Source organism: Macaca nemestrina, chromosome 17 (genome assembly GCF_043159975.1).
Source record: "Macaca nemestrina isolate mMacNem1 chromosome 17, mMacNem.hap1, whole genome shotgun sequence".
NCBI lineage: Eukaryota > Metazoa > Chordata > Mammalia > Primates > Cercopithecidae > Macaca > Macaca nemestrina.
This window is the reverse complement of record NC_092141.1, coordinates 47,155,728-47,176,538: the sequence shown is the minus strand read 5'-3', so window position 1 is coordinate 47,176,538 and position 20,811 is coordinate 47,155,728. Positions and strand designations below refer to the sequence as shown.

The 20,811-nt window shown below is 38.6% G+C and overlaps 1 protein-coding gene across 6 annotated transcripts in view; it reads left to right on the top strand.

The window, feature by feature from the left end:
* Positions 1-20,811, top strand: part of LOC105476867 (ubiquitin specific peptidase 32) — a 254,106-nt gene that overhangs the window by 156,321 nt on the left and 76,974 nt on the right. For all 6 annotated transcript variants that reach the window (XM_024791263.2, XM_011733147.2, XM_011733146.2 and 3 more), the window contains 5 exons: positions 2,888-3,019; positions 4,814-4,921; positions 8,616-8,731; positions 9,248-9,310; positions 20,244-20,327. In XM_024791263.2, coding sequence (XP_024647031.1) covers positions 2,888-3,019; positions 4,814-4,921; positions 8,616-8,731; positions 9,248-9,310; positions 20,244-20,327 — 503 coding nt within the window. The remainder of the gene's footprint in view (positions 1-2,887; positions 3,020-4,813; positions 4,922-8,615; positions 8,732-9,247; positions 9,311-20,243; positions 20,328-20,811) is intronic.

The window sequence follows — 20,811 nt, the reverse complement described above, 5'->3', positions numbered from 1 at the left end:
TAGAAAGTTTTCAGCCATTATTTTTTCAGATATTTTCTGCCTATCCCTTTCTGGGATCCCAATTGTATGTATGTTTGATACTATCTTATAGGTCTCTAAGATTCTAATACATTTTTAGCCTTTTTTCTCTTTATGCTATCATATTGCCTATCCTTCAAGTTCACTAATCTTTCCTGTCTAGTTTATAATCTGCTGTTAAGTCCTCTAGTGAATTTTTTTAAATTTCAAATATTGTATTCTTCATCTTTAGGAGTTCCAGTTGATACTTTTTTATAGTTGCCATTTCTTTCCTCAGTATATGCATGTTTTTCTTTAATTCCTGAGATACTTATAATAAATGTTTTAAAGCTTTGCCTGTTAATTACATCATCTGTTATTTCTAGGTCTTTTTCTATTGACTAATTTTTTTTTTTTTTTTGAGACTGAGTCTCGCTCTGTTGCCTCAGGCTGGAGTGCAGTGGGGCAATCTCGGCTCACTGCAGCCTCCATCTCCCAGGTTAAAGTGATTGTCCTGCCTCAGCCTCCGGAGTAGCTAGGACAACAGGCACCCGCCGCCACACCCAGCTAATTTTTGTATTTTTAGTAGAGACGGGGTTTTACCATATTGGCCAGGCTGGTCTCGAACTCCTGACCTCAAGTGATCCACCCGCTTCGGCCTCCCAAAGTGCTAGGGTTATAGGCGTGAGCCACCGCGTCCAGCCCTCTATTGGCTAATTTTTAATCCAGATTTGCAGTCACATTTTTCTACTACTTTCATATTTTCTTTGGATGATAGACATTGTGGATGTTACATAGCTGAGCATCTGGATTGTTGTCTCTCTTTAAAAAAGGAACTTGTGTTTTATTTTGATAGGTAGTTAAGTTACTTGTGGATCAGCTCCATGTTTTCCAGGGTTGTTTGTAAGCTTTGTTGGGACAAGTTTAGAGTAGCCTTTACTCTAGAGTTAGTTTTTCCCTGCTTATTAAGTAGAGACCCTCTGGAGTTCACAAATGCTCCCAATGTCCAACACAGTGTTTCCACTTCAGCCGGTCACAATCAGACATCTCCCATCCCTGTATGAGCGCTAGGACTTTTTTTAGCTTACACTTTCCTAGCATTTGGGCTGGGTGCAGTGCCTCATGCCTGTAAGTAATCCCCGCACTTTGGGAGGCTGAGGCAGACAGATCAGTTGAGGCCAGGAGTTTGAGATCAGCCTGGGCGATACGGCGAAATTCCATCTCTACTAAAAATACAAAAATTAGCCAGGTGTGCTGGCGCATGCCTGTTATCCCAGCTACTTGGGAAGCTGAAACATGAGAATCTCTTGAACCCAGGCCGGTGGCGGAGGTTGCAGTGAGCCAAGATCACACCACTGCACTCCAGCCTGGGTGACAGCAAGATTCTGTTTCAAACAGCAACACCACAAAACAAAACAAAACAAATTTCCCAACATTTATACCTAGCCCAGCCTCAATGTGTTTCACTTCATGTATACACAGCTTACTTTCTGCCAAAACTCAGTAAGACACATGTGCAGATTTCTGGAGCCCTTTCTTGGCATAACTCTTTCCTCTCCAGTACTCTGTTATGCAAATTTCAGTTACCTCACCTCCAACCTATCTTCTTAACTCAGTGAAATCTCTTTGCTTATAGTACTCATCCCTTGTTTAGGTCTGGAAAGTGACTGTGGGGAGAAAATCCAGGGCAATGAAAAGGCTCACCTTATTTGTTTCCTTTCTCTCGAGGATCACAGTTCCATACTGCTTGTTCTCAAATTTCTAGAAACAGTTTTATATATTTTATACAGTTTTCTAGTCATTTGTGGTAGGAGGTCAAGTCTGGTGCTAGTTACTCCATTATAGAAAGAATTTGAAATTTCTAGATTTATATTTTAATAGTATCACTTTGGTTCCTATGTTTAGTTGAGAATAAATGTACTATGTATGCTTTCTAAATTTTACTTTAGTTCCTTGGAGGAAAAACAATCACAGATAAAATGGTTTAGAGCCTATTTGTGATTTTTGATGTATATTCTGAGGAGTAAGGAGAAAAAGATGTTCATGCTTTCGTGGCTTTGCTATTACTATCACACAGGGACTCCTACTCCATCTCCTCTGTCACTTAACTGACTTTTTTCATTTATTCAGTAAGTATTGAATGTGTAAGTCATTAATTGTATTGATAGGATGAATCAGACATAGATCCTGCCATTATGTTTACAGTCTAGCCAGGAGAGAAGCTGTACATAGAAACTTTAAATCCAAGATAGAGATTGAAAATAAACAAAAATGGCTGAGCACAGTGGTTCACACCTATAATCCCAACACTTTGGGAAGCAGAGGTGAGAGGACTGCTTGAGGCCAGTAGTTTGGGACCAGCCTGACCGACATAGAGATACCTCATCTCTACAAAAAGTTTTTTAAAAATTATCTGGATGTGGTGGTGTGTACATGTAGTCCTAACTACTTTGGAGGTTAAGGTGGGAGGATATCTTGAGCCCAGAAGTTTGAGGCTGCAGGGAACTATGATCGTGTCACTGCACTCCAGCTTTGGAGTGACAGAGCAAAACCCTGTCTCTTAAAAAAAAAAAAATCAGTACAGGTAAAAGTGGTGTGGGAAACCCAAAAGAAATAGCTTAGTTGTATATTATTTTAAATGTTGGATTTAAACAGCCTACTTAAATGGGGAATTGTAGATTTCTTTTTTCTGTTTTAAAGTCTCGTTTTGGTTTAATTTTCTTACCATTTTGGATATAATAAATTTGAGTTTTGGTTTTGGTCGTGATTATTTTTTAGCAATTGAATTGTGAAACTAAAATATATGTGTGGAAGATATATTATCAGGATGAACTGAACTCCCGAGAAGAGAATTCTGAGGTTTTATAATCTTTTTTGATTTGACCCTTAGTGGAGGAATCAGACATCATTGATCTTGAGAAACGCTATTGGTTATTGAAGGCTCAGTCCCGGACTGGACGATTTGATTTAGAGACATTTGGCCCATTGGTTTCACCACCTATTCGTCCATCTCTAAGTGAAGGTAGGAATCATTCCATTTTCTACATATGTTCACTGGTAAACATACCTGGGCCCATCTCATATTTGAAACCAATACATTTTAACTCTAAGAAACCATCTTCTTATATGTTTGCAGGTTTAATGGAGTGGGGAAAAATGAATGGGAATTAGTATTATAGTCTTGAGCTTGATCTTCTACCTGTTATAACCTTGCATAAATCAGTTTAGCTCTCTGCACCTGAGGATACTCATGTATAAAATGTGTTTGACCAAGTCAGTGGCTGTGATACTGTGTTCCAGTGAGGTGCATTAGTAGCTAGTGCCTGGAGTCATGTGGTGGCCACTGAATGGGCAGAGCTCCATGTTTCCACATATGACCTTGTCTCTTCCTCCAGTAGGGTGCCTCTACCTTTTTTCTTTTGCATAAGAAGATTCCACTGCTGTATTCTCCCCTCCAAAAAACATTTAAGAAACAATTAGACTAGACCATCTCTGAGGTGCTCTCTAGCTCCAAACTTAGTGCTGTTACTTTTTTTTCTTTTTTTTTTTTGAGGCAGAGTTTCGCTCTTGTTGCCCAGGCTGGAGTGCAATGACGCGATCTCGGCTCACTGCAACCTCTGCCTCCTGGGTTCAAGCGATGCTCCTATCAGCCTCCCGAGTAGCTGGGATTACAGGAATGTGCCACCACGCCTGGCTAATTTTGTATTTTTAGTAGATACGGGGTTTCTCCATATTGGTCAGGCTGGTCTTGAACCCCCAACCTCTGGTGATCCACCCACCTTCAGCCTCCCAAAGTGCTGGGACTACAGGCGTGAGCCACCGCTCTCAGCCTGCTGTTACTTTTTTAAAAATAAGGAGTACAAAGAATAATTGTGAGCACATCATAAAAATCATATTTGGAGTATGAATACTTGGGTTCTGCTTCCAGCTCTCACCTTTTAAAACTTATATTTGACAAATCATGTAGTCTTCTCTGAGCTTTAGTTTTCTAATCCCTAAACTGAGAGCACATCGTTAGATTCTTGGAATATACTATCTGTATTCTTCAAATTTCTAGGGTACTTTGGAGTACTCGTCAGGGGAGCCAGGGGAGATAGGGCTCTGGGTTTCTACCTACTTCAACAACAGTGCATTGTGTTTTTACCTTTTTAGAATTGGGATTGATGTATCATTTCATTTGAAAACAAAATTATTTCATTTCTTTTTTTTACAAAATGTTTGGAAACCACAGGATTAGATTATAAATTCCCTTTGTGAAATTTAAAATATTCATGTATAAAAGATTAAACAGTACAAAGAGACTCTGTAGTAGAGAATTTCTTTCTCTCATGTTGCATAATGTATCTTCCTTTGCCTCATGAAAGAGCTTTATGGGAGCTTATTAATGATACTGTAGTGTATCTTTGAGCATTTAATAAGCAGTTCAGTTTTTCTTTCTTTTTTCCGTTTTTCTTCTCTGTCTTTCTAAGTAAGGATAATTGTTGTAATTTCTGACCTTTTTTTGGTTTTTAATTTTTATTTATTGACTTCAAAAATATATAGGCATTTTAGCTATTAAAAATGTTGTAAGATAAATATAGATGGACATAACCAAACACTAAAGAATTGTAATGTATTTTCTGCCATGATCACAAGTTTCAGTTATAATTATACCAAGAGGAAAGAGATACTTCCTGAAACATTAGGAACTGCTAATAAACTTAAAAAACAAATTCAGTCAGTTTATGGGAAAGAGTCATTCCTCCTTTTGTAAACATGTCATTATTAACACTAGGAAGCTTGGCTGTGATTTATGGTGCCTCTTCCTATTTTACAGGTTTGTTTAATGCTTTTGATGAAAATCGTGACAATCACATAGATTTTAAGGAGATATCCTGTGGGTTATCAGCCTGTTGCAGGGGACCCCTGGCTGAAAGACAAAAATGTAAGTGTGTTAAACATTGTCAAAAAATTGCAAACTATGTAATAGAGAGAAAATCAGTTTTCATCAATGTAAAATTATCTATGGATTAAGGCTTGAATTTTTATAACTTTGTCAGATTAGCAAATATTAATCTCATATTGGGGTTTTAGTGAGGTCACTCTAAGGAATCAATCATCTCTTCTTTTTTACTATGGAATAATTGGGATCTTTGCTATTAACAATGGGGTTGATTTTCCTGAAGAATCTGCAATTCATGATAAATGAATCAGATCAGCTATGATGTAATTGAAAATTTTAAACATTTAGGAAATATTTTCTGATAGAATTTTGTGTCTTACATAAGTTGAGGCATAAGTCATTTTCCGTCACTGGCACGGATTAATATTTCATTGGCAAAATAAAATTTATGGTCAAAACTAATTTTATTAAATGCTAAAATGATCTTTTTTAACCTAACTAAAATGTTGCAGCATAATTTGGAAGCATAAATACATTGTGTTATTAAATCTTAACCATATTTGAAAAAATGCAGGCATTTACATTTAATTGGAAACTAAAATATATTTACTGGGGTCATTATCTCCACGTCTTTCTAAAATAAATCTTCACAAATGTTGCGTATTTTGGGTGTGGTGTTCAATATTTTTATCTTATTTCGTACTGTTGTACTATGATGCACTCAATTGATTTAATAGCCAGAATTCTATTATGGAGGTATATGAAATAATTTTTCAACTAAAAATTCAAATATCTTTTTTTATTCCCTGTTGTTATACATCTAACAATGTTATAGATGTTAGATGTTATACATCTAACAATTTACTGTTAGATGAGGAAGCTAAAATCTCTGATTTTTGTTGTTGTTGTTGTTGTTGAGACAGGGTCTTTTTCCGTTGCCCAAGCTGGAGTCCAGTGCAGTGGTGTGATTGTAGCTCACTATAACCTTGAACTTCTGGGCTCAATGGATTCTCCCATCTCAGCCTCCTAGGTAGCTGGGACTACAGGCATTTACCACCATGCCTGGCTAATTTTATTTTATTTTATTTTATTTTTAATAGAGACAACGTCTTGTTATGTTGCCCAGGCTAGTCTCGAACCTCTGGCCTTAAATGATTCGCCCACCTCAGCCTCCCAAAGTGTTGGGGTTATAGACATGAGCCTCCATGCCCCGCTGTGCATTTCCATTGAAGTTAATTGTTGCCTTAAAAAAATTTTGTTTTAATTTCTTTTTTTGCTGATGAACTAATGGAAGTTAAACTAGAGTGATTCATTTGGAGTTAAATAGCAAAGCACTGGTGTTCTAATTCTTACCATGTTGTGTTTGAATTTCATTAAAGAGTTAAAATTGTTGGCCAGGCATGGCTGCTCACACCTGTAATCCCAGCACTTTGGGAGGCCAAGGCAGGTGGATCACCTGAGGTCAGGAGTTTGAGACCAGCCTGGCCAACATGGAGAAACCCAGTCACTACTAAAAATATAAAAATTAGATGGGTGCAGTGGCAGGCACTTGTAATCCCAGCTAATTGGGAGGCTGAGAAAGGAGATTCGCTTGAACCTGGGAGGTGGAGGTTGCAGTGAGCCAAGATTGTGCCATTGCACTCCAGCCTGGGAGACAGAGCGAGACTCCGTCTCAAAAAAAAAAAAAAAAAAAAAGGCCTGGTGCAGTGGCTCACACCTGTAATCCCAGCACTTTGGGAGGCCGAGTCAAGCGGATCACAAGGTCAGGAGTTCAAGACCTGCCTGGCCAATATGGTGAAACCCTGTCTCTACCAAAAATACAAAAGTTAGCCAGGCATGGTGGCTGGTGCCTATAGTCCCAGCTACTCAGGAGGCTAAGGCAGAAGCATCGCTTGAACCTGGGAGGCGGAGGTTTCAGTGAGCTGAGAACTGCACTCCAGCCTGGGTTACAGAGCGAGGCTCCATCTCAAAAAAAAAAGATTTAAAATTGTTTTTTACAAAGAAAGATTGAATGTACATTAATTATACTGGAAAGGTAACAGGGAAGTGGACTGTCTTTATATCAGCTTATGATTCTTGATATAAATAGGATTTTTTTTTTTTTAATACGAAGTCTCGCACTGTTGCTCCGGCTGGAATGCAGGGGCATGATCTTGGCTCACTGCAACCTCCGGCTCCCGGGTTCAAGCAATTCTGCCTTAACCTCCCGAGTAGCTGAGATTACAGGTGCCTACCACTCTGCCCAGCTAATTTTTGTATTTTTAGTAGAGACAGGATTTCATCATGTTGGCCAGGCTGGTCTCAAACTCCTGACCTCGTGATTCGCCCACCTCGGCCTCCTAAAGTACTGGGATTGCAGGCATGAGCCACCGTGCCCAGCCATAAATAGGATATTTTAAGCAAACAAGAAACAACTCTGCTGACCTGGCACCGTGGCTCACACCTGTAATCTTAGCACTTTGGGAGGCTGAAGCGGGTGGATCACTTCAGGTTAGGAGTTTGAGACCAGCCTGGCCAACAGGGCGAAACCTTGTCTCTATTAAAAATACAAAAATTGGCCGGGCGCGGTGGCTCAAGCCTGTAATCCCAGCACTTTGGGAGGCCGAGACGGGCGGATTACGAGGTCAGGAGATCGAGACCATCCTGGCTAACACGGTGAAACCCCATCTCTACTAAAAATACAAAAAAAAAAACTAGCCGGGCGAGGTGGCGGGCGCCTGTAGTCCCAGCTACTCGGGAGGCTGAGGCAGGAGAATGGCATAAACCTGGGAGACAGAGCTTGCAGTGAGCTGAGATCCGGCCACTGTACTCCAGCCTGGGTGACAGAGCGAGACTCCGTCTCAACAACAACAACAAAAAATAAAAATAAAAATAAAAATACAAAAATTGGCCAGGCGTGGTGGCTCACGCCTATAATCCCAGCACTTTGGGAGGCTGAGGCGGGCCAATCACAAGGTCAGATCGAGACCATCCTGGCTAACACAGTGAAACCCTGTCTCTATTAAAGATACAAAAAATTAGCCAGGTGTGGTGGCACGTGCCTGTAGTCCCAGCTACTCAGAGGCTGAGGCAGGAGAACTGCTTGAACCCGGGAGGCAGAGGTTTCAGTGACCCAAGATCATTCCACTGCACTCCAGCCTGGGTGACAGAGCAAGACTTCATCTCAAAAAAAAGAGAAGAAAAGAAAAAAAAATCACCTGGGTGTGGTGGTGCGCTCCTGTAATCCCAGCTACTTGGGAGGCAGAGGTTGCAGTGAGCTGAGATCATGCCACTGCAGTCTAGCCTGGGTGACAGAGGGAGATACCGTCTCCAAAAAAGAAAAAGAAAAAAAAAAAGGAACAAGAAACAACTCTGCAATGATCAATTTTGAATATTAGAAATTAACCTAGGGGCTTGCATTACTTCCTTAAAACTTGTAAGGTATTGTAATATTTATTGTGTAGTAACTTGACCCTTTCTTTACAGTTTGTAAGGCATTTAGCTTTAGATTTGGTTGAAGGGTAGGGTCTTATATCTGAATAATGATTTAGAGATATAGATTCATGATATGCAGGAAGTCCTACAAGTTCTGAGGAGTATAATGACATAGTATAGTTTATTACAGATAAGAACTGTTCCAGGAAACATACACTTGCTTTAAAAACCTAAGTAATTATACAAGGGCAACTTCTAGTAAAATATGTTATACCTCAGAATACAAAAATAATTTTCCTCCACAAGAGCTTCTTTTCATTAGTTTGCTTCAAGGTATTTGATGTTGACCGTGATGGAGTTCTCTCCAGGGTTGAACTGAGAGACATGGTGGTTGCACTTTTAGAAGTCTGGAAGGACAACCGCACTGATGATATTCCTGTAAGTTCTGATTGTGTATGTCTTATTGCATATAAACTTCCAACAGGAAATTGCAGGGAATTATTTTCTTTAAAAGGATAAAATAATTTTTTACTGCCTTTAGTTACTGTATTATGCTACTCAAAATATTTACAGCTGAAGATGCAAAATTGGGAAGAGAGTTTGGGTTAGAAAATCTTAAACTCAACTATGTAAAATAAGAATGAAACCATAGGAAAGTTATCTTAAGTTTTAAGCATATATGAGAATCTATCTACGGTAATTATAAAAATACTTGAGCAAGGCCGGGCGCAGTAGTTCTTTCCTGTAGTCTCAGCAATTTGGGAGGCCAGGGTGGGAGGATCACTTTAGCCCAGGAGTTTGAGATAATCCTGGGCAATGCAATGAGACCTCATCTCTACAAGAAAAACAAAACAAATCTTGCTCTATATACAGTAAACTTTAGCCATTGAATAACAAAATCAAAAGTATATCCACTGACTCTTTTTCTAATTACTCCTTTGGGTTGTTTTAAAGGAATTACATATGGATCTCTCTGACATTGTAGAAGGCATATTGAATGCACATGACACCACAAAGGTGAGTCTAGGTAGAACTAATGTATCTTTTTCCAAAAATATCATGTACTCTGTTTGGGATGTGTAGCTTATATACATGCTTGAATCTCTTCTGCATCCTCCCTACCAAGTACTTATCTGGACCTGTGGGTAAAACACCTCCAAGTTATCTCCAAAGAGAGCCATTCCATCTTTAAGCAACTCTGAAACTGTATGTGCAAACATTTATTATAAGTCTGTGCTAGGCATTTTATAAGAATTATGTAGATACAGCCCTTGACAACTATAGCCTATAATCTATATTTCTTCCATTTGACTAAGTTGTGGTAAGGCTAACGTTATATTGAGCAAAAGAAGTCGAACAAAAAAGAATATATACTGTATGATTCCATTTATATGAAGTTGAAGAACACAGAAGCAAAACTAACAAATAGTGATAGAAGTTGGAATAGTGATTTCAGGGGTGTGCAGATTAATTGGGAACAACCATAAGGATATCTGAAATGATGGAAATGTTTTTTTCTCTTAATTTGGCAGTACATATATTCTTTCTCTCTCTCTTTTTTTTTTTTTTTCTTTGACAGAGTCTTGCTCTGTCACCCAGGCTGGAGTGCATTGGCAGGATCTCAGCTCACTGCCACCTCTGCCTCGCGGCTTCAAGTGATTTTCTTGCCTCAGCCTCCAAGGTAGCTGGGACTGCAGACGTGTGCCACCATGTCGGCTAATTTTTTTGTATTTTTAGTAGAGATGGGGTTTCGCTATGTTGGCCAGGCCGGTCTCGAACCCCTGGCCTCCAGTGATCTGCCGGCCTTGGCCTCCCAAAGTGCTTGGATTACAAGCATGAACCACTGTGCCTGGCCAGTACATCTATTCTTTTAAAAAATTTCTTCTTTTTTTTTTTGGACACAGGATCTTGCTCTGTTGCCCAGGCTGAAGTTCAGTGGTGGGATCTTGGCTCACTGCAGCCTTGACCTCCTGGGTTCAAGCAATCCTCCCACCTCAGCCTTATGAATAGCTGAGACTATAGGTGTGCACCAACATGCCCAGCTAATTTTTTTTTTTTTTTTTTTAAGAGACCAGGTCTCACCATGTTGCCCAGGTTGGTTGCAAACTCCTAGGCTCAAGCAATCCTGCCTCAGCCTCCCAAAATGCTGGGATTACAAGGCATGAGCCACTGTGCAGGCCTAAAAAAATTTTTAAATGGTTGTGCTAAGGACCTCTCCTGTGTCCTTTAGTGGCAGCCAGAATAAGCATGTAATAGCAAAAATAAACATGTACTTTATAAATAAAAAATCCTTGACTTATTTAGTTTGGTAACATTTATTACTAATGTTATCATAATAGATTTACTATATATTTAATATATATGTTTACTATATAAATATAAATATATTTACTATATATTTAATATATAGATTTATATAATAGATTTACATAATATATTTATCCTATAGCTTGCATTACTATGATGTCTATGTGTCCCTGTGAAATTGAAAATAAATTACCTGTATGAGACACATTTGCATAAATTTGAGTCTTTCTACTGAAACATTGACACGTACGTACCAAGTAGCAAGTTGGTAGGATCTATACCACAATGGTGTTATTAAATAGAGGTTTTGAATAAATAAAGAACATCAGTTTTTTTTTTCTTTCTTCAATCAGTTTTTTTTTTTCTTTCTTCAATCACAATTTCAGAAGAACTTGTAATGGCTCTATTAACTGATTCTCAATAGAAACAGATAATAGATATGAGTTTCAGGCTAGAGCTTTGACAATTCAGTCCCCTTCTTTCTCCTCTCTCTGCCAGAAACTAAGGTATCGAATTCTGTTTGGTGTGTATGAGAGCAAAAACCAGGAAAAATTTCGGTTAGAAAATTCCTTGTGTAGAGATAAAAGTTTGAACACCTTTTTTCTAAGTGTTTCATAGGTATGTAGGTATTTTTGCTGTCAGCTTTTAGGTAAGATGGGGTTTCTACTTCTTGCTCTGCTGTGAACATTAAACAAGATCATTTAGCTGCTTCAATTCCATGTAACCATGATAATGAGATAGTAGTAGTTTAGGATAGAACTTGGATTTTTTAACCAAGCCTATTAACAATATTTGCTGGTGACTAGATTGTACATTACTCATTCTTTTCCTGACTACCAAGTCTTCTCTGTCTTATCTAATTCATCTATTGACTATTTAATGATACTCTGTAGTGGCTCAAGAGATCTAGATGTTACCCTTTGATAGTTTGTAGTATAGAGGTAAAGATAGACAAGTGTAATCAGGGCTATGTTAGAAGTCGAGGCTGGGCATGGTGGCTCTCATCTATAATCCCAGCACTTTGGAAGGCTGAGGTGGGAGGATCACTTGAGTCCAGGAGCTCTCAGCCAGCCTGGGTAACATAACGAGACCCTATCTCTACCAAAAAAAAAAAAAAAGAAAACCCAAAAACTTAGCCAGGCATAGTAGCACATGCCTATAGTTCCAGCTACAAGGGAGGCTGAGGCAAGAGAATCATTTGAGCCTGGGAGGTCAAGGCTACAGTGAGCCATGATTACACCACTGTATTACAGCCTGAGCAACAGAATGGGAACTTGTCTCAAAAAAAAAGGTTAGCACCCGGTATTATGGTGGGAGGATAGAAAGGGAACCATGTAAATTGAACTTTGAAAGTTCAGATTTCTGCTGGGATGCAGCACTTTAATAATTAGTTAATTATGGTTAACAGAAGTAAAAAGTTGAAAGGTGATTCCTAAAAGAGGTAACAACTAGGGGTAGAATAGAAGACATTGCCGGGCGTGGTGGCTCAAGCCTGTAATCCCAGCACTTTGGGAGGCCAAGACGGGTGGATCACGAGGTTAGGAGATCGAGACCATCCTGGCTAACATGGTGAAACCCCGTCTCTACTAAAAAATACAAAAAACTAGCCAGGCGAGGTGGCAGGCGCCTGTAGTCCCAGCTACTCGGGAGGCTGAGGCAGGAGAATGGCGTAAACCCGGGAGGCGGAGCTTGCAGTGAGCTGAGATCCGGCCACTGCGCTCCAGCCTGGGCAACAGGGCGAGACTCCGTCTCAAAAAAAAAAAAAGAAGAAGAAGAAGAAGACATTATTACGGTATAGGACTGTACAGTAAGACATCCTGTAAAGTCCTAGAACTGCAAATATTCTGATGTGGCTGGAATAACGGATTCATATATTGAAGGCTATAGACCTAGATTGGGGCCGTATCTTGAAGTGCCTTGGGTACAAACCTCAGGAGTTGAACTTTATACCAAACTGTGGAGAAACCTCCAAAGATTTAAGTAGAACAGAGCAAGCGATCAGCTGACACTATTTTGAAAATCAAGGCCACATTTATTTTTATTTATTTATTTATTTTTGAGACAGAGTCTCGCTCTGTTGCCCAGGCTCGAGCGTAGTAGTATGATCTCGGCTCACTGCAAGCTCTTCCTCCTGGGTTCACACCATTCCCCTGCTTCAGCCTCCCAAGTAGCTGGGACTACAGGCTCCTGCCACTGCACCCGGCTCATTTTCTTTTTTTTTTTTTTTTGTATTTTTTGTATTTTTAGTAGAGACGGGGTTTCACCGTGTTAGCCAGGATGGTCTTGATCTCCTGACCTCATGATCCGCCTGTCTCGGCCTCCCAAAGTGCTGGGCAGGCATGAGCCACCGCGCCCGGCCTAATCAGGGCCACATTTAAATGGAGGACATTTACAAATAAGTCATATAGGTTGAGCATGGTGGCTCACGCCTGTAATCCCAGGACTTTGGGAGGCCACGGTGGGCAGATCAGCTGAGGTCAGGAGTTTGACACCAGCCTGGCCAACATGGCGAAACCCTGTCTCTACTAAAAATACAAAACTTAGCTGGGCTTAGTGTCGGGTGCCTGTAATCCCAGCTACTCAGGAGGCTGAGGCAGGAGATCCACTTGAACCTGGGAGGCGGAGGTTGCAGTGAGCCAAGATCACACCATTACACTCCAGCCTGGGCAACAGGAGTGAAACTCTGTCTCAGTTAGATAGATAGATAGATAGATAGATAGATAGATAGATAGATAGATAGATAGATAGATAGATAAAATAAGCCATATAGTCAGTGAATTTGCTTTAGGAAAAGTTCATATTATCGATACCTTGCTTAGCAGTAGTCCTAACTGCAGTCAGTAAAACATCCACTAAATTGGGAGAAAATAAAATCCATTTACAATTCTAGTTTTTAAGCGTAATGCTGTATATGTTTTTACAGTGTGTTAATTATTACTCAGGTGTCAGTATAGCAAATGGGCTTTTGACCATCATTGTATGCATGATGATTCTGTATGCTGGTATCTATTATTTCTTTTCATGATGTTTCTTTCCTTTTGGACAGTATTAACATATCTTTGAGGTCAGTATACCCTCACTCTGAAAATTCTTCCTTGAATATTTGTGATTACTAGTTTAACTACATAAAAGAATCAGATTATCATCTTAAAAATACTTTTTACCATCTTAAGCATTTTATATTTTGTTCTGCTAGATATGCAAGGTTCTTATACCATGTATTAATAATTTATTGCACATATCAAATTACATTTGTCCTTTTGTTTTTGTTTTTGTTTTTATTTTTGTTTTTTTGAGACAGAGTCTTGCTCTGTTGCCCAGGCTGGAGTGCAGTGGGGTGATCTCGGCTCACTGGAATCTCTACCTCCCGGGTTCACGCAATTCTCCTGCCGCAGCCTTCTGAGTAGCTGGGATTACAGGCTTGCACCAACACACCTGACTAATTTTTGTATTTTTAGTAGAGACGGGTTTCGCCATGTTGCCCAGGGTGGTCTCAAACTCCTAACCTCAAGTGATCCACCCACCTTGGCCTCCCAAAGTGCTAGGATTACAGGTGTGAGCCACCGTGCCTGGCCTACATTTGTACTTTTTAAACAGCCATTATTTTATTCTTATTAGTAGCATTTTAGATTTTCAAATGATAAAATTAATAGAAGTTATTACATTTTCATATTTCACTATGATTTCCCTATCTGTTCTAAATGCTGAGTCCTATAAAATTAAAATGAGTTTACACTAGCTGTTAGTTTTGTCATCAGTGCAGAATCATTGACAATTATTACTTCAAAGATAAAATGTAGCATTTTGAAATATAGCTTATGTTCAACATAGCTTTTCCCTGTATTGGCATTCTTCATTTTTCTGTCCTGGAATTTTACTTGTGACTGTTCAGTGTAAAACTTCTTAATGCGATGGAATTTATCAGAGCATAATATCCTCACCCTTAGAGTTCATTAAGTTATGTGACATGTTTTTCTGTTGCCTCCTCATGACTGAGGTACATGATGTGGCAGAGCTTGCAGTTCTTCTGGGGTTTTTTTGTTTTAAGAATTAAAATTTTAGTTATTCTCAATGAATGTTATAGGGAAAGATACACTATTCTGACTACTATCAAGTGTAGGATAAATTTACATGTGTTGTGTGTATTCTTTATTTAAAAATTGAATAATACTGTATAAGTCATTCTGCAATAATTTTTTTTGAATTTTCCTAAATCTATATATAATTTTCTATCTAGCATATGAAAGACGCTTAGTAAATAAATGTTTACTTAAAAAACTTAGTGGAATGTTTACTAAGCGTCTTTCATATGCTAGATAGAAAGTTATGTATAGATTAACTTAGTCTTTTTATCATCTGCATAGTATTCCATTATGATTATGCTATGATTTATTCCTGAATCTTTTTTATTTCTTTTTAGTCTTGCTCTTGTTGCACAGGTTGGAGTGCACTGCAACCTCTGCCGCCTGGGTTTAAATGATTCTCGTGCCTCGGACTCCTGAGTAGCTGAGATTACAGGAGCCCGCTACCACACCCAGCTAATTTTTTTGTATTTTTAGTAGAGACTAGGTTTCACCATGTTGGCCAGGCTGGTCTTGAACTCCTGACCTAAGATGATCCACCCACCTCAGCCTCCCAAAGTGCTGGGATTACAAGTGTGAGGCACCACACCCGGCCTATTCCTGTATCTTTTAAAACTGTATTGCTATAGCCAAAAGTAATTTTCAAAGGCAAGGGGAATACTAATGACGGATGGTTATGGAAGTAATTGACAGTTCTGATAGCATTGTAATATGAACAACAGGTCTCTAAGTCAAAGATCCTTTTGTGCATAATGTATTACAGTTCCAGATGCCTTTAACTTCTTGTACAGTTAGTACTCACTTAATGTTGTCTTTAGGTTCTTGGAAACTGCAACTTTAAGTGGAAGGGTATAGAACAAAACTAATTTTACCTTAAAATTAGTTTTAAGGCAAACAAGAGTTAAGTTCCCACAGCATATTTCTAGTCACAAAAACATCACCAAACTTCTAAATAAAGACCCCAAGCACTTCTAATATTAAGCTTTGAAATAAATGTGAACTATAAATAGATCTAAGAAAGATTGATAAAAACAAGATAATTATTTACCCAGTTTTTGGTGAATCAGTGAGTGACAGCAGCATAGTGGTGATGGGTTAAATCAAGGGATAAATGTTTGCAAAATGAAAATTATAAGAAACACCTCCTACCACCTTGCAGTTCAAAAACTAACAATAACAAATATGGGAGGCTCATTGAGTACTTTCTTAGCATATCATTTATTATCATACATTTGTATGATTGTTGCATACTTTATGAGTTGTTATTTTATGGTAATTTGTATTCATTTCCAACCCGCTTATTCCAGTTCTGGTTAGTGGCTGGCCAGAGCCTATCCCTGCAGCTCAGGGTACAAGACAGGAACCAACCCTGGACAAGATACCATCCCACTGAAGGGCGCACTCACATGTGTATCCACACTCACTCATACTGGGACAATTTATTATTTTTTCATTTTTTTGTTTTTTTACATCACAACATTGTTACATGAATTGTTTACAATACAAACAAAAAGTGCATATATGCTATCTATGAATACAGCTCAGTGCAAAATAGTGAATTCTCTTTAAGAGGCCGTGATTCCTATTTCTAGCAAACTAAAGAGACTGCAAGTTGGTTTTTATCTTCTCAGTGTTGCCTAGAAATGATCTGTAAATGCATCTTCCTCCTGCTACTTACCATAAAATGTAAAAAGGGAGTTAAAGGAAAGCTTCCTTGCTGGTTCCTACCATGTGAAAGATGCTATATTCTATTTTAGCAGGGCCAATATGTGGAAAATACCTAAATTTAAGTGTTATTACAAAAATGAAGCAATAATGAGATTCTGGCTAAAGAGGGCACTAAATAAGAATAATATATATTTAAAGGATTTAAAGCAAACAACAAAAAAAGATTGTTTAAAAAAGTAGTTCTAGGTGCACTGTAAGCATATAGGGTTTTTTTCCCATGTGTATTTTTAAACAATGGAAGGGTGAAAAAATAGGGTCACCTGTGTTAGACTAATTTACCTTATTGTATATGCTGCATCAGATGGAACTTTTGCATTATAGTTATAGAGAAGCATAGTTTGCCTCATACTATGGCAATTTGTCTTCAATCAAAACCTTCCAGAGTCATTTTATTTTAGAATGTCCTGTAAACATTCAAATCACCAGAACATGACTGTACAACAGCGAAGTGTTCTCTTGCATTAAATTGAAGATATCTGTTTAATTTTTTAAAAAGGAAAAGAAAATGTAGGAAAGGCACTTAGAGCTGCTACTTTATAAGTACACAACACCCTACAATTCAAAGCATCTTAATCTCCACCAGGATCAACAACAAAGTCATTTTTGTCATGCTGTTAAATCCATCATAATGGCTGATGCAGATTGGTCAGAGGGATCCAGCAAACACTGATGTCCATAATGGTGTTTTGGCAGCTAATATGTAACTTGGTCAATAGAGAGTTTAAAGGTTCTTCCCTTTCTTCTTGATCTTTGCCAAGATTCTTGAAGAGTTCTGATGTTCTAAAATACATTGTTGACTTTTCAGTTTGCTTACTCATCCTCAAACTGACAGTGGTTTTTCTCTTAATTCTTTTTGCTGTGCTTCCAAATTGTTTTTTATTTGCATTAAATGAATGTAGTATTCATTTATCATTTGCGTCATTTCATGTTTTTCATTTGCATCATTTCATGGCACCATTGGAGCTCAACTTCAGAATCCTTCAGGTTTTGAACTACTTACTGACCATCTCAAATACCTGCTGTCTTGATCTCCATCTTCTTCATCTTACCTACTTGCTCCCTTTTTCCTTCTTCCATTTGTGCCAGAGGAAGACTCTCAGTAAGCTGCCATTTATTCTGTTATTGAAATTGTGCCCTAAAGAGTTAAAGAAACCAATGACTATACTCTTGGGCTTACAGGATAGCGGCTAAGAAAAGAAACAACTTAGTAAAAAGCTGAAACTAAAACTTTTCCCCAAAGAGTAGGAAACCGACAACCAGCAGAACTCCTTGAGTTTGCAGAATAGCGGATTGAAGGATAAAAACACCAAAAAACTGGCCTGTGTGGTGGCTCTCGCCTGTGTAATCCTAGCACTTTGGGAGGCCAAGGTAGGAGGATTGCAAGGACAGGAGTTCAAGACCAGCCTGGGCAGCATGACTAGACCTTGTTTTTTTTTTTTTGTTTTTTTTTTTTAAGGCAGTTTTGGTAACCTGTGCCTGTAGTTAGGAGGCTGAGGCTGGAGGATCCCTTGAACCTAGGAGTTTGAGACTGCAGTGAGCTGTGATCACACCACTGCACTCCAGCCTGGGTGATAGAGTGAGATCCTGTATCTCTTTTAGAAAACAAAATAAAATAAATAACAACTTGCTGAAATGCTAACCCTCTCTCCATTGTGAGATTTTAAAAACTGGCTGAATTGGCTAGAACCAATGTGGCTAACTAGAGTTTACGCAGAATGAGCTTGCTAATTCCCGTTGCATGTTTCATACTGACTCCCCCCAATTTCCACGTGCGATCCATGAAGTAACATGAAGAAATAACTGTGCATGCCCAAGGACTTTCCAGTCCTCTCCTTCTAGCAGTCACCTGCCAATCCCAGAATCTACCCTATAAGGCTTTTTTAAATAAAATTATTGCCTTAAAACCAGCACAGGGAGACAGCCTTGAGCTGGACTGCCATCTCCTTTTTGGTTGACCTGTTTGCTTTGCTTTTCTCAAAAACCCAACGTCATAGTATTGGCTTCTATCTCATCAGGCAGCAAGCCTCCTTTGCTTGGTAACGTTATCAACTCCATTATGTCACAGCTGCCAGTTTTCTGCTTCTGTAGTTCTTCATTATTAGTAACATCTTTCAAGTTCTGCACGTGTGTTCTTACCAATATATTTCTTAGAATGATGAAATCACATTGTTCGTCAGTGTTTTTTATTCTATGGGAAGGACTTGGATACTGTGGAGAATACAAATCTGTGAGGAATAATAAGTTGATTAATGTTAACTGGCCCAATCCAGATTCACCTGCTACCATAAGTGTGAATTCAAACCCTCTCTTCACCAATTTTTTGTATACTTGATTTGGGAGATTGGCAGATCTTACATAGCCTTTGAGGTTCTTCTGTTGCCATGGTGCTGGGATTGATGTTCCTCTCCTCACAGCAACAGATATCACACTATAGTGGGACAATTCAGACACTCCAGTTAACCTAACATGTATGTCTTTGGGATATGGGAGGACACCTGGAGAAAATTCATGCAGACATGGAAGGAATATGCAAACTCCACACAGATAGTGGCCCCAGCTGGGAATCCATTTTTTTTTTCTTATCAACATTATAATAAAATGATGTTGAATGAAACATTATTCAAGGACCTCTGCTGTACTGATTTGAGTGGAAAAAAACCCTTATCACAGCACTTCCTCTGTTGTAAGTGAACAGGACAATTTTTTGAAAAGTGATCATGATAAGAAAGATTCTGTGATTCAGTGTTAGTCATAATCTAGTGATTTGCCTACCCCTTTCCCTGCCTTCTGCTTTTTGAATGTGAACTTGTTTGTAAAAACAGAAAGGAGTTTTTATTTTTCTTCCTTTCCCTTTAGCTTATTTCTCTACCCTGATTTGGAGGATTTTCTTTATTATTATTACTTTTTTTCAAAGAGATAGTGTCTTGCTATGTTGCCCAGGCTGGACTCATGCTCCTGGGCTCAAGCGATTCTCTTGCCTCAGCCCCTGGAGTAACTGGGACTACAGGCACATGCCACCATGCCCAGTGATTTTTCCATTAAATCCCTCACATGTCTGTTGTTTGATTATAAGACAGTTGATCTAGACACCTCAGTGATTCTGCAAGTCAATATTTTTTTCTCTTTAGAAAACAATGTATATATATTCCTTGTTAATAGTGCAGACTGCCACCAATACATTTGAGGCATAAAAGGAAGCGAGGACAAATAATGTTACTAGAACATGTTTATTGATTTAGTTATCTAAACCTTTTAAAGAAAATGGGCAGTATTTCTTACTGCGTTGATAAAATTCCCAGATATTTAGTGAATTTTACCAACCATGTATGATTAAACTATATATGTTTGCATTACCACAAATTGTAAAATTTTGCTATTGAATGCATTTAGGGAAACCTACAGGAATGAACTTGAACTAGTTTACCTTCTGCATTGTAGGGGAGTTAGGAAAAAGTAAAGAGGAAGAAATTGCTTTTCTGTGTTAGTCAACATTTAGATCATGGTGGGTGCCTGCAATCCCAGCACTTTGGGAGACCGAGGTGGACGGATCACGAGGTCAGGAGTTCAAGACCAGCCTAGCCAACATAGCGAAACCGAGTTTCTACTGAAAAATACAAAAAGTTAGCTGGGCATGGTGGCGGGCACCTGTAATTTCAGCTACTTGGGAGACTGAGGCAGGAGAATCACTTGAACCCGGGAGGCCGAGGTTTCAGTGAGGCAAGATTGCGCCATTGCACTCCAGCCCAGGCAACAGTATGAGACTCTGTCTCAAAAAAAAAAAAAAAAAAGAAAAAGAAAAGAAGATGTTCCTAACATGAATGTCTCTGTTTCAGATGGGTCATCTTACTCTGGAAGACTATCAGATCTGGAGTGTGAAAAATGTTCTTGCCAATGAGTTTTTGAACCTCCTTTTCCAGGTATGTTTAAGGTAAATAACAGCAACAGAGGGTAGTAGTACCAGTACTTCTACATCTTTTCCATCATATAGTAGTCAGAGTTGTTGTATCTAGGCTGCAAAACCATATATTATTAAAAAAAAAAAAAAAAAAAAAACCAGAACTACATTACACATCTGAAAGATGGGTGCTTGCTGAAGTTTCTCAAAATGTGATGTGGGAAATAGGAAAGTGGGATGTAGATTATTTTAACTCATTTTAGAGTAGTACACAGACATATAGAGAGTAAGTTGCAAAAGCCATCATAATTTGCTAGTTTCTTCATTATTGTCTTTTTAAAAGGGCTTCCTTGTAATAAGACTGACCAGGAGAATTTTTTTAAAAGAAAATGAATAAATAAATAAATAAATAAATAAATAGCCTTCCTAATAAGTAAGGCAGTATGACCAGAAAGATGAATCATAAAGAGGTAGCTATACATTTTTCTTTTCTTTTTTTATTATTT